The sequence below is a fragment of the Stylophora pistillata genome, chromosome 5 (genome assembly GCF_964205215.1).
Source record: "Stylophora pistillata chromosome 5, jaStyPist1.2, whole genome shotgun sequence".
Lineage (NCBI taxonomy): Eukaryota > Metazoa > Cnidaria > Anthozoa > Scleractinia > Pocilloporidae > Stylophora > Stylophora pistillata.
Genome location: NC_142523.1, coordinates 37472369 through 37484383, shown reverse-complemented (window position 1 = coordinate 37484383; position 12015 = coordinate 37472369). Strand labels below are relative to the sequence as shown.

The 12015-nt window shown below is 36.7% G+C and overlaps 1 protein-coding gene and 1 pseudogene across 2 annotated transcripts; one reads left to right on the top strand and one right to left on the bottom strand.

Moving 5' to 3' along the window:
- Positions 1-29: 29 nt before the first annotated feature.
- LOC111342290 (uncharacterized) lies at positions 30-11824 on the top strand. 2 transcript variants are annotated; one of them, XM_088759413.1, is made up of 14 exons: positions 30-206; positions 1722-1841; positions 2604-2714; positions 3617-3728; positions 3876-3975; positions 4724-4779; positions 5673-5728; positions 6456-6581; positions 8249-8343; positions 8673-8769; positions 9160-9263; positions 9497-9612; positions 10047-10137; positions 10699-11824. In XM_088759413.1, the coding sequence occupies exons 1-14, from the start codon at positions 62-64 to the stop codon at positions 10858-10860; spliced, it is 1491 nt and encodes a 496-aa protein (XP_088615539.1). In that variant the 5' UTR covers positions 30-61; the 3' UTR covers positions 10861-11824. The 2 variants fall into 2 exon arrangements, with proteins under 2 accessions (XP_088615539.1, XP_088615538.1); XM_088759412.1 differs by having other exon boundaries at positions 1719-1841.
- LOC111342312 (uncharacterized) lies at positions 7068-8038 on the bottom strand (annotated as a pseudogene).
- Positions 11825-12015: the final 191 nt, after the last annotated feature.

The following is a 12015-nucleotide window of genomic DNA, read 5'->3' as shown; positions in this document are numbered from 1 at the left end:
GGCGGCTTAAGCCTGGTTACAAAGTAAAAATAAGGCCTGGATACTCATCGTGAAGTACAAGATGGCGGCGGTACTTTCCGAAGAATCGCACTCTAAAGATACTAATGAGATACAGGAGGAAGGGGATGACGAAATTGAAGACATACAAGAAGCTGGAGGAGATCCTGTGAGCAAAAAGAAAAAAAAGAAGAAGAAAAAGAAGAAGGGTCAGTTATGTTTGTTACTCACACAGGGAATCGATAATGTGATTACAAAACAGATACAAAAATATCAGCTAAAAACAAAATGACATGCGTGTGCGACTTCTTGGATATCCAAGCTTTCTTTGCAACGTTTTCCTTATTGATTTAGTTCTTCTGTTTTCTAGTGTACATATTTTGGTGCTCTCTTCTCTGACTTATCGTCTTTTTTTCGCAGATGTTAATGGAAAAATTTGAGTTTTACTTTCCTCGTAATGTTCGATGAACTCACCAGAAGCTCTGTTCATGTAGTGAAATCTTAAATATCTGTTTCTCGGCAAAGAATTTCAAAACTCGCATCTGTCCATCGATGAATGGGAAAATCATAACCAACACGAGTTTAATACTGTATCCTTGAACAAACGTTTCAAACTTTTTCCTCAGGCACTTTAATAATTAAAAAAAAGTTGACTTCTACTACCGTAACGTCAGTTTTTGGGTCCATGAGCTTGACAGCGGATTTCAGAACAAGAATTATTTTGGAATTTTGGGGCTTGTTCTGCTTGGTGGTGGATAATGGAGCATTGTTTACTTTACTTCCTTTAACCTTTCAACTCCTATGTGTGACCAAAACAGAATTTCTCCTTACAATATCAGTGCAATATCAAGCAGACCAGTGATGAGAATTAAGAAAAGTATCAACAAGGGGATTATTAGTTGATTTTATACCAAATTATCTGAACTAACATCATACAAATTTCATGGCAGTTGGTAATTGTAACTATTTTTTCTAAACTAAATGTTGTCACAGTCTGTGCTAAGCATGATGTAAGTGCTCAGGGCCTAACAAATCATGCTGAATCACCTCTATACTATTTCTGCACTTCAAAAAGATGGTGTATTTATTGGGCCATGGAAATAGGGTAAGGAGCATGTGCTAATTTTAAAGGGTTCGGTGCAGAAAAAAAATGTGGAAAAATGCAGGAAGGGAACCTGCAATGGACTAAAATCCACTTCAGAGGGAGTAGGTACAGCTGTTGTTCCTTCATGGTGGGAGGAACAAGGGTAGTATTGGCCACTTCGCTTTCCTAGTACAGTCGAACATCGATTATCTGGACTATTCGATTATTCAGACTTTTTTCTCTGGTCCCAAATTGTTTCATGAATATTAATTAGTTGTGATCTTGAAAACTCAAAGCAATCAATTCACGCTACAAGTCTTTGAAGCAAACAAACATGCTTGAACACTTTAGATCTTTGTAAATACCTGAACTGAAAGTTTATTTGTAAATACATACAGGCTGTGTAGATTTCACAATGAAAATGATGTTTTCTTTGCTTTATACCTTTTGTTTACATTTCTATCTCATTAATATTCATATTTTCGATTATCCGGACTCTCAATTATCTGGGCTATTTACCGAGGTCCCGACAAGTCCGGATAATCGAGGTTTGACTGTAGTGTCATGTTATGGAGACCTGGAGAAGCTTCTGCCAGATTGACCAGTAAGTTTATGAGCTAACTCTTCCTTTCTACAGCAGGAGGTGGTGAGCAAAATGGTACAGAACAAATCAACGGAGAAGTTCTTAATGGAGAGGAAGTAAAGCACTACTCAGCACCTGCTACTGAACCAGAGACTAATGGGCAGCACGATAATGGTGGTAACTTATCACCTTGTACTTCCATCTCTCCTAGCTTGAGTTTAATTCTGAAAGTCTGAAATCATTTAACCTTAGCTTGGGCTTGCTGGCAAGTTTTTCCCACTTAACAGAGGAATTTTCCTTAATTTTTTTTTTTTATTGTTTATTCACCACCTTATTGTGATACAAAATGAGTTTACAGAGGTTTGTTACAATATGGCAGGAAAGCCCAAAGAAACCATAGGACTTATGCAATGTGGGCTTTCTATGATGAATAACGATGAGTAAACTAGATATTAGATTAACTTAACAGCAGTGGCAGAGTATAGATAAAATGGAAAAAAAAAAAGAGAAAGAAGAAGGGAGTAGAGGGGAAGGAGCAAGTTAAGAGAGAAGGAATTTCTTTACATTTTTTTATAAAAGTAGGGTTGGGACAATTTCGTTTAATCAACTGAGTTGATAATGTAAATTTGACCTTGCAAAGAGTTTCTGAAGCTGCTGTTTCATGTATTAGCCCCTCATCAGAGCAAAGCAAAAGGTTAACAACCAAAAAGTCAGCTTTAAAAACTCTTTGCAGTGGTCAGTTAACATTATTAACTCAGCTGATAAATCAAAGTATTCTCAAATACCACCCACCAACTCAGCACAACAATTTCTTTAGAAACTTACAGCCTGGACTGATGCATTTTCTAGACATTCATGAAGAAAAGAAAGAAAAACTCACTAACTAACCTACCAACAAAAAAAAGAAAAACCTATCAATTATATTTCTTATAAACATAGACGCTGAAGATTTACAAAATGGAGAAAACACCAACGGAACTTCAGCCAAGAAGAAGAAAAAGAAAAAGAAGAAGCCAGCCGGAGCTAAAACAGGAGAAGGGGAAAGCCAAAGTAATCAGAAAATAAACTATCTCCAACCAGATAAATTGAAAATGTTGAGATTTAAAGGTCGTGGAATAATTATAATTGATTCTATGGAAGTTTGTTTTGACAAAAATGAACTTGACTCACATGAAATTTAACCTGGATTCTAAATCTCTAGAAATAAATTTATGTGACAATTGCTTAAAGATTATTTAGGATTAATGACTGTCTTGCTTTGTAGTAAAATTGGTGAGGGATAATTTTGTTTTATTGTCTGAGTCGACAATGTAAATTGGAGAGTGTAAGCCCTTTTTTAGAGCTAATGCTGGAGACATCAGCTGTAGAAACTCTTTGTGTAGGCCAATATGTATTACATATTTTGTAATACCCCACTGTTGCAGCACCTTGCTCGTCTTAGAGAGAGTTACAGTGACCTAGTGGATTGGACACTTGTCCAGGTCCAAGCTCTGGCAACTCATTGTGTTGTATTCTTTGGGAACACACTTAACTCTGGCAATGTCTTGCTACACCCAGCGGCAAACTGTCAGGGAAGCCTGACAAAAATGTGGAAGTGGGGTAATACCCAAACTAATTTGGTTATATCAAGTAAGCTGAAATTGTACATTGGCTACCATAAACATTTAAAAAGGTGATGTTTCAAGCATGCTCAAAACGGTAGCTTTTTAACTCTTTACGTTGGCCAATGTACAATTTCAACTTTGTTGATATATAACCAAATTACCTTGTTACCCCTACCAACGCAGCACCACAGTTTCTTTAGAAACTTACACACCTTATTAATATCCAAACTGCCAGGCCAGGGGAATAAACTCAGATAGTAAAGAAGTAGTCGGCTGATCAGACATACTGTACCTGTAACATTTTAAAATACTGTGGTGACTTTAATTTTGAATCTTTTCAAACATCAGATGGTTCTTCCTCTATGAACAAGCAACAGACTGATCCTCCTACTGTGGCTGTATCAGAACTTTTTCCAGATGGCAACTTTCCCATTGGACAGATCATGAGTTACAAGGATTAGTAAGTAACATGTGTTTCCTGTTTGCTTTTAAAAGAATGATGTGTTACCCTTTCTCTTCTTCATCTCCAGTTTAAGAATCTGAACAACATGGAAAACAAATAAATATTTTTTTTTCTGTAACACTGTCAACTTTTATTACCTACTAGCAATTTGTGGCGTGAAACAAGTGAAGAAAAGAGAGCCCTTGATCGAGCGCAGAGTGACATGTACAGTGATGTGCGACAAGCTGCTGAGGCCCACAGACAGGTATTGAGACCAGACAGACAGGTATTGAGACCAGACAGACAGGTATTGAGACCAGACAGACAGGTATTGAGACCAGACGGCCAACAGAGTTAAATTGTATGAGACTGTTTGTAAAGTAAACTTTGCATGGGTCATGACAATAATACATCATTACCATGATAGAAATAAATGCATATATTTTTACAACTAACTGTACAGTCAATTAATCTTAACTCCAAACATACAATTTCAATTAGACCTAACTTTGTTATGTAAAAACTTCAACTGGAAGTAAGAGAACTAGGATGCCTTTTACATGCATGGTTGAGGAGGGAAGCTGAGGTGGCCACTGGGCGAGTCTTGGTCCCAGTGCTGTACTTCCTGATTGTGAGTACAATACTCCCAGTACCTGACTTTATTACACGACTCGGGCAGTCAGAGGGCCAATAACTAAAATCAACCAATCAAAATGCTCTATTGCCGGTCCAATATTCTCTCAGTATTGGACTGGGCACTGTCCCGAATGGTTCCGAATGATACCACATTTGTGTCCCTTTGAACTTCAGTCGTATAATAAATCTCTTATTAACCAAGCTTGCTCAGGACCGTACTGGAAGAATATCAGCTCTCGTTCTTTTTTGTACGGACCTCGGGCGGATATTCTCCCAGTACGGTCCTCGCGCTTCGTTGATAAGATATATATATATTGCACTGTACCTCTGCGTCTTAGTTCCTTGTGCCTTTTTTTTTTTTTTTTTTTTTTCGGCAGGTCAGAAAGTATGTGCAAGGCTTTATCAATCCAGGCATGACCATGATTGAGATTTGGTAAGAACAACAATAGGGACCTTAAGCAGTCAGGACGGCAACGGCAAGAAAGACTTCGATTAAAAAATTAATTTCTACCCTTGGTTAGAATTTCAAAAATGGCTGCAGGAGCTTACTGTCTCATACGGCATCACAGCTCAACTTCAGCATGTCGTATAAAAGTAGCGTTGAGTTCCAAATGGAAGTTAAAATAATTTGCCGTCACGGTTTCGGTTTGCAGACGACACAAATTTTGGCGATTTCACGTAGTTGTTTTGCATAGGATGACTAAGAAATGTACAAAGTTACAAAACGCACTTGCTGAGCTATTGTTCTGCCAATTAGATCTCTTGTTTTTCCACGTCCTCGTTGCCGTCGCCGTCATGGTTGCTTAAGGTCCCTAATTAGAAAGTAAGGGGGGAGGGACTGTAGAAGGGTACACACACCACTCTGGATCTGGTTATTTCAATTTATTATTGCTTGACAGACTTCACTGAAAAAGAGAGACTGCTGGTAGTCTTAAGGAAGGGTCAACAATCAGATCTTGAGTGTTGAAGGTTGAAAGATTTTGCAATGATAATGCTAGAAAAGCATTGATAAGAAAGTGAATAGGTGTTTCTCTTGAGAATATTGCAAGTATATTGTACGCTATGCCTGTGAGGAGGGTTTCATGTTTGGGTTTTACTTCACAGCCCCTTTCCTGGCACAACTGCCTATCATGATCGACATAGGTGGCCACTTATGGATAAAAGATATTGAAATATTTGTGTTTACCTTTATGATACTAGATGTCCCCATTGACTTTAAGTTGTGAAGTTGAATTTTTTTTCAATGGGCAGAGAAAAGAGGAACTGTAGAACTTCCCTTTGTTTGCTCTATTTCAACAATTCCAATTTTATTTTCCTTGTTCACAGTGAAAAATTGGAGGAAGCTTCCAGAAAACTTATAAATGAAAACAAACTCGAAGCAGGTAAATTCAATTTTACTTAACTGATATTGATTTTAATTTAAACCATTCGGTCAAAGATTTGAAATGATCAAACTTATCTACAACCCGTGTTCTGTACGTGTGTTGATACACTCATGTATTCTCCCAACCATTCCCTTAACATTTCCTGTGGTATGGACAAGGAGAATATGTGTGACAATCAGGAGTTTCTTAAATTGGTGATCAGTTCCTTAATTCTCAGGACCTTTACATTTGATTTAAGGGTGACAATGTAAGGAGAAACTAAAAAGGAGACACATTTATGGATTAAAGGGTTAAGGAAGTCGTAGAAGTTGTTCCAAAAAGGCATGGGGGCTTTATTCTGAGTTTCCTTTCATTTTTACATGCAGCACTGAACAGACACATGTCAGAATGGTATACATCTGTGAAAGCTACTTTCAGTTCAACTGTAAAAATTATTTATTAGTGAAAAAGAGTCGGAGAAAAATAAATTAAGAACGTGTTGTCCCTTCAACATCAGTATCCATTTTTTCCATGCTCTTCTCTATGCATTTCCTTGTGGTAATGACAAAGAAAATTTGTTCTCAACAATCAAAGCTTTCTGGGTGAAGGATCATTTCCTTTGTTCTTATGATGTTGATGAATAAGTCAAGAGTATTACTGCAAGAAGAAATAAAATGCTGCTCACTCTCTTTGGGTTTAAAGAGTTAGATAGCAGGAAGTAAGGTGATTTTATGTTCTTCTCCAGGTTTGGCCTTTCCCACTGGATGTTCCCTGAACCACTGTGCAGCTCATTACACTCCAAACGCCGGTGATAAGACAGTCCTACGATATGATGATGTCTGCAAAATTGATTTTGGAACTCATGTGAATGGTAAGGTTACAGATGATTCAAATAACCAGCGGAAGATACAATGAGATGGTCTTTAGGGGTAGTGGGAGGGAAGTTTGGGTACCCTTCCCCCCCCCCCCCATCAGAGCTGTTTCTTTTTTCTTTTTTTACTTCTTGTCTGACGTCAAATCCATGTCACGACAGTGTCTCATGTTACAAGTCATTATGAAGTATTCAAAATTTACATGTAGTAGAATGTTATTGGTTTATTTTGGTTCAAGTGTTAACAAAAGTCCCATGTCTTCTGAACCAAAGTTTTAACCCCCCTCCCATCCCTCAATCAAAAATTGCTTGATTCCCCCTTATAACTTATATTTAACAATTATTCGCTGGAGGTGAGGTGAATGTCATCGAATAATCCCCGAGACGAAGTCAAGGGGATTACTCGACAATATTATACCGAACCCAAGGCAAATAATTGTTTTAGTATAATTTCGGAGCAGAACAACAGAGAAATTTCAAAAATCATAACATTTTAGTAACATTTATTAACATTTTATTTTAACATTTGATATTAATAATCATCTTTATTGAGGAAACTTTTTCATAACAAATATGGTTTGCAAAAAGGACCTCGAAACTAGATATACATAGTAGAAACAAAAAAGCAATAAAATTACAAAGGGATTAAAAGGATACAAAAAATGCATAAAAAATTAAAAATAAGTATAAATAAAAATTAAACGCAAGTAGCTATAGTAAAAACTTAAAAACGTTACGTTTAAAACTATTGACATTCTTTGAGTCTTTGATCGTCTGACTGAGGGAGTTAAAATCAGAAATGGCATGATATTGTGTTCTTTGCTTCCCCTAATTTCTTTTGACACGTGGTAATCTAAAATTGCCTTTGTTACGTGTATTATGCCTATGAAGTACATCTTGTCTAATCAAGTCCATATTGTGATTAATTAGGCCATTGATGCATTTTTATACGTGTACACACCTTCTTTGAAATTGCTTTTCCTTTAGAGGCAGCCACTTGAGAACGGCTAATGCCTCAGTGGAGGATGAGTACAATGGTCTAATAACTTTAGTGGCCTTATTTTACAAAACTTGCAAACTAGACATAAGGGTAATATTATGTTTATCGTCCCATACTAGATCAGCATATTTAAAAAGGGGCATAACAAGACCTTTATAGAAAAGTAAACGCGCCCTGAAAGGCAATGAATGCTTTATACGCTTGAGAAGCCCAAGCCTCTGATTGATTTTCCCAGTTAGGTGTTCAATATGATCAGTCCATGTGAAATCCGAAGATATATGTATACTGAGGTATTTAAAGCTGCGAACATTACTTATACTGTGATCTAAAATTGAAACAGACAAATCTACTTTGCTTTCGCATTTCCTATTACTACCGATAAGCATGCATTTAGTTCGCGTGGAGCGGTTTATATAGCATCATATAAGGAACCACTCAACCAATCAGATTGCTGGAAACTCTTTGCTCAGCTCTGAAATTATACCAAGTATGAATATATGTTGCAGGTAATTTTTGCTTTTTTGGCATTGTTATTAAAAAAAAAAACCCTTTTGTTTGTTGAAGCAGAAATTGAAGCCCGGGGTATGAAAGAGATAAATCTATTTAATATGAAATTCTTTTGATTGATTATATTTCTTTTGATTCTTTTTTTTTTTTTTTTTTTCAGGGAGAATCATAGACTGCGCCTTCACTGTGTCATTTAACCCCAAATATGACAACCTGCTTGCTGCAGTGAAAGATGCCACAAATACTGGAATAAGGGTGCAATATTAGAATCATTGAGTTCAAAAATTTTGGGTGGATGTCTTTGTTTTGCCTTGTTTTCAAAGTGAATTTTCAACATACTCTAGAGATTTCAAGAAGTTTTATTATAAAAAAAAAAAGGGACAGCAAGCGTTTTTTTTGGGCACCTCACTCCCAGATTTCCTTGTGGTGTTCTACCACCAATTTTCTGAGGAACGACTTCTTGTAGTCTATTCTAAGTATTTTTTGCAATGCTTCTTACAGGAGAATATCCCAACGAACGACTTTGATGGAGACTAGAAAAGAAGACACTTGCATAAAATGAAATTGTCTGTATTTCTATACAGGAAGCCGGAATTGATGTGAGGCTCTGTGATGTTGGTGAAGCTATACAAGAAGTGATGGAATCCTATGAGGTTGAGCTGGACGGAAAAACTTACCAAGGTTTGAATACTGAATTTTCAGGAATAAAAAAATTAGTCTTTATAAGAAACTCTTCCTAATATCAGGGTTCGTACGTGTCTTGAAAACCCTAATGAATTTCAGGAGGCCAATTCCAAGGCCTTGAAAGTACTTGAATTTCATTTTGGGTCCTTGAAAGTCCTTGATTTTTTATTGAACAACATCGAAAAATAATTATCTACTTTTGTTTTGCACCATCAGTAAACCCAAAACATAGATGTTAACAGAAATATTTTTCTTGGTTTTGAGGTAAAATTGTCATTACAAAAAGTCCTTGATATTTCTAAGTAGGGTCCTGGAAAGTCCTTGAATCTTTGGCCTGAAAAAGTGTACAAACCCTGTAATATGCAAGTTTATGTTTTTTCTCAATAGTTAAACCCATCAGGAATCTGAATGGTCATTCTGTAGCACCATACAGGATCCATGCTGGAAAAACAGTTCCGATAGTGAAAGGGGGAGAAGCTGTAAAGATGGAGGTGAATGTGTGTTCATCACATGATGTTGAAATGTTTTTATAACTATTCATGATTGTACTTCAAACTGGAAAGTTTTCTCTCTCTCTCTCTACACTTGTTGTGCTTTTTGCATGCATGAGCAGCTATTGCACCATTTAGTATTATTTTTGCAAGGTTTCTCCTGCTTAACTTTGTCTACACCTCAAGCACTGACGCATCACTGAATTATATATATGTGGGCTGTTTAATTTTAGGAGAATGAATTCTTTGCTATTGAAACATTTGGTAGTACAGGAAAGGGTGTGGTTCATGATGACATGGATTGTTCACACTACATGAAGAACTTTGAGGTTGGACATGTTCCTTTGAGGTAAGATTTGAAGAGACAAGGCTTGAAAACCGTTCGATCAATTGCTCTGACACAGAGACCTCATAGAGCACAACCCCAGCCTGATTTATTGGCCAGTAATAATTATAGGTGTCTTATTTGATTAACATTATATGCTGTCAATTGTTTATCCAGCAGGCCATGTTTGATTTAGATTTTAAATGAACTGTGGGAGGAGGGGGTGGGGGAGGACAAATGTTTTTTTTTTGTTTTTTTGACCATTGCTTTCCCCCCCCCCCCTCTCCCTCGGGGTACTAATTTCTTTCTCTCCCCATCTTTCCAATGCTTTAAAAAAATTAAAATTGGCAGCTATAGTTATCACCAAGAAATTACTGAGCAGTCAGGTGCCAAAATCATGCTTGCTCTACAGGCTATTGACTTGTATTATCTCCTTTTCGCAACTTTGCATTCCAAAGGGTGCCCAGAGCTAAACAACTTCTGAATGTCATCAATGAGAACTTTGGGACCCTGGCATTTTGTAGAAGATGGTTGGATCGGTTGGGACAGGTATGTACCATGAAATTGTTAGAATAATATCTATCTCTTCGCACAGCAATAATTTAATCTTTTTAAGAATCGTTTCTAAAGTTGTTTTTGTTGCTTCGAGTGATGTCCCCAACAAAATGACAGGCTCTGCTACAAAAACCTCACAATTAATTTGGTGCAAGGGAAAAAAAGCTGAGAAAACATGTCGCTTTCCTATTGGTTAAGTTCACTGTATCCTTTTGCTGATTGGTCAGAATTTTTAGCATGTGACTTTGAAGTTTGGCAGATAAACAATCAGGAATTTTTCACTTAATACTCTTAAATCTTACAGCCTTCCTGCCCAAAATGACTGACAAAGTGTCAGAATCAAACAAAGAAGCCTACCTTTATTCCTGCCTTCTTGTATGAAGTTTTCAATGGACTAATTTTTTACAGTTTTTTTTTTTGTGTGTGTGTGTGGGACTCTACTTTTTGCAGATCAAGCACAATTTGCAAAATCCCTTAAAAAACTGAAACCTGCATAGTGCTAGTACAAGGTTACAAAAAAAATTCTGCTCTAAGATTTTTTTTTCCACCTTGCAGACAAAGTATCTTTTAGCCCTGAAGAACCTTTGTGATGCAGGAGTGGTCGATTCCTACCCACCCCTTTGTGACATCAAAGGTTGTTACACTGCTCAGTTTGAGCACACAATACTGTTGAGGCCAACAGTTAAAGAAGTCATCAGCCGAGGAGATGATTACTAGGAGTATCTTAGTAAACCCCTTCTTTCCCATGATCTACTTTTCATTTCTCAGCATTGTCTGCCACACATTCTAATTAAATTTAGTGGTGAGAATCTGGCGTTACATCAAGCATTATCTGCTTGTTGATTGATGCTTTGCTTTCTTCTCATCAGTTTTATGCTTGGAAATGCACTGATTACATAAGGAGAGCTTCCCTTTTGATCACTTTTGGAGTGAAAGGGTCAATCCTATGTTAACTAACTTAGTTACCTAAATTACAAAGAGGGAAAACACTAAAATTAATTTGCAATGTATTGGGAAGCAAACAGAACCATTTCGTCAGGAGAGGGGTGGGGGAGCTTATTTGGGTATATATGCATTCAGCAAGTAGAATATTGTAAAAGTTGGAGAAGAGGTGGTGGTAACAGCAGAGCAAAAATTGGGGGAGATTTGGGTTGGGTCATGTTTATTGGGTCATGTTTATTACACGCTGGAGCCAAATCTCCCTTGTATTTCCACTCCTCTGATACTATCACACTATAGTTGTGCTCTGTTTCAACAACTCTCAATCAGTAACATCTGAAACAGGCTGTTAGGATAAGTAAGAAACCAGATAACTGGCTTGAATTTCAATCAGTTAAATATGAAATAATTACAGCTAGAAAAGCCTTAAAGCCCTGTTATTAATGATCCAAATGAAGGTGAAATGAGTGGCTAAAGAACTGAAAAGTGAAAACCAAAGCAGGAAAACCATGAACCTCTCACCTCCGCTTAGCACCACAGTTTCATTAGAAATTTCCCCCCTTCAACAGTATCAATGGTCTAGTTTAAGATGTGCTTGAGAGAAAATATGGAGGAACAATGTCTAACATTTAGAGGAAAGCTTTTAACAAACTTTTTTGACACGAAAGGTGTCCTAGGCATTTGATTGAAAACTTAAACTTGGTAATTTACAGGATTTGCAATAAATGTGTTACTTATTTTACACAGACTGGAGTTTGCTTATAAATTTAATTCTATGTACTAGGGAGGATTTCACTATATTATTAATAGCACTTTTACAAGTTTCTATTAAATTTCTTACTTCTATTTTTAACCCAATGAGAATGAACTGAAGGTTTTTTTTTTCTTTTTTTACAACATTTAATTATTAGTTGCAGTGAAGGATTATTTAAT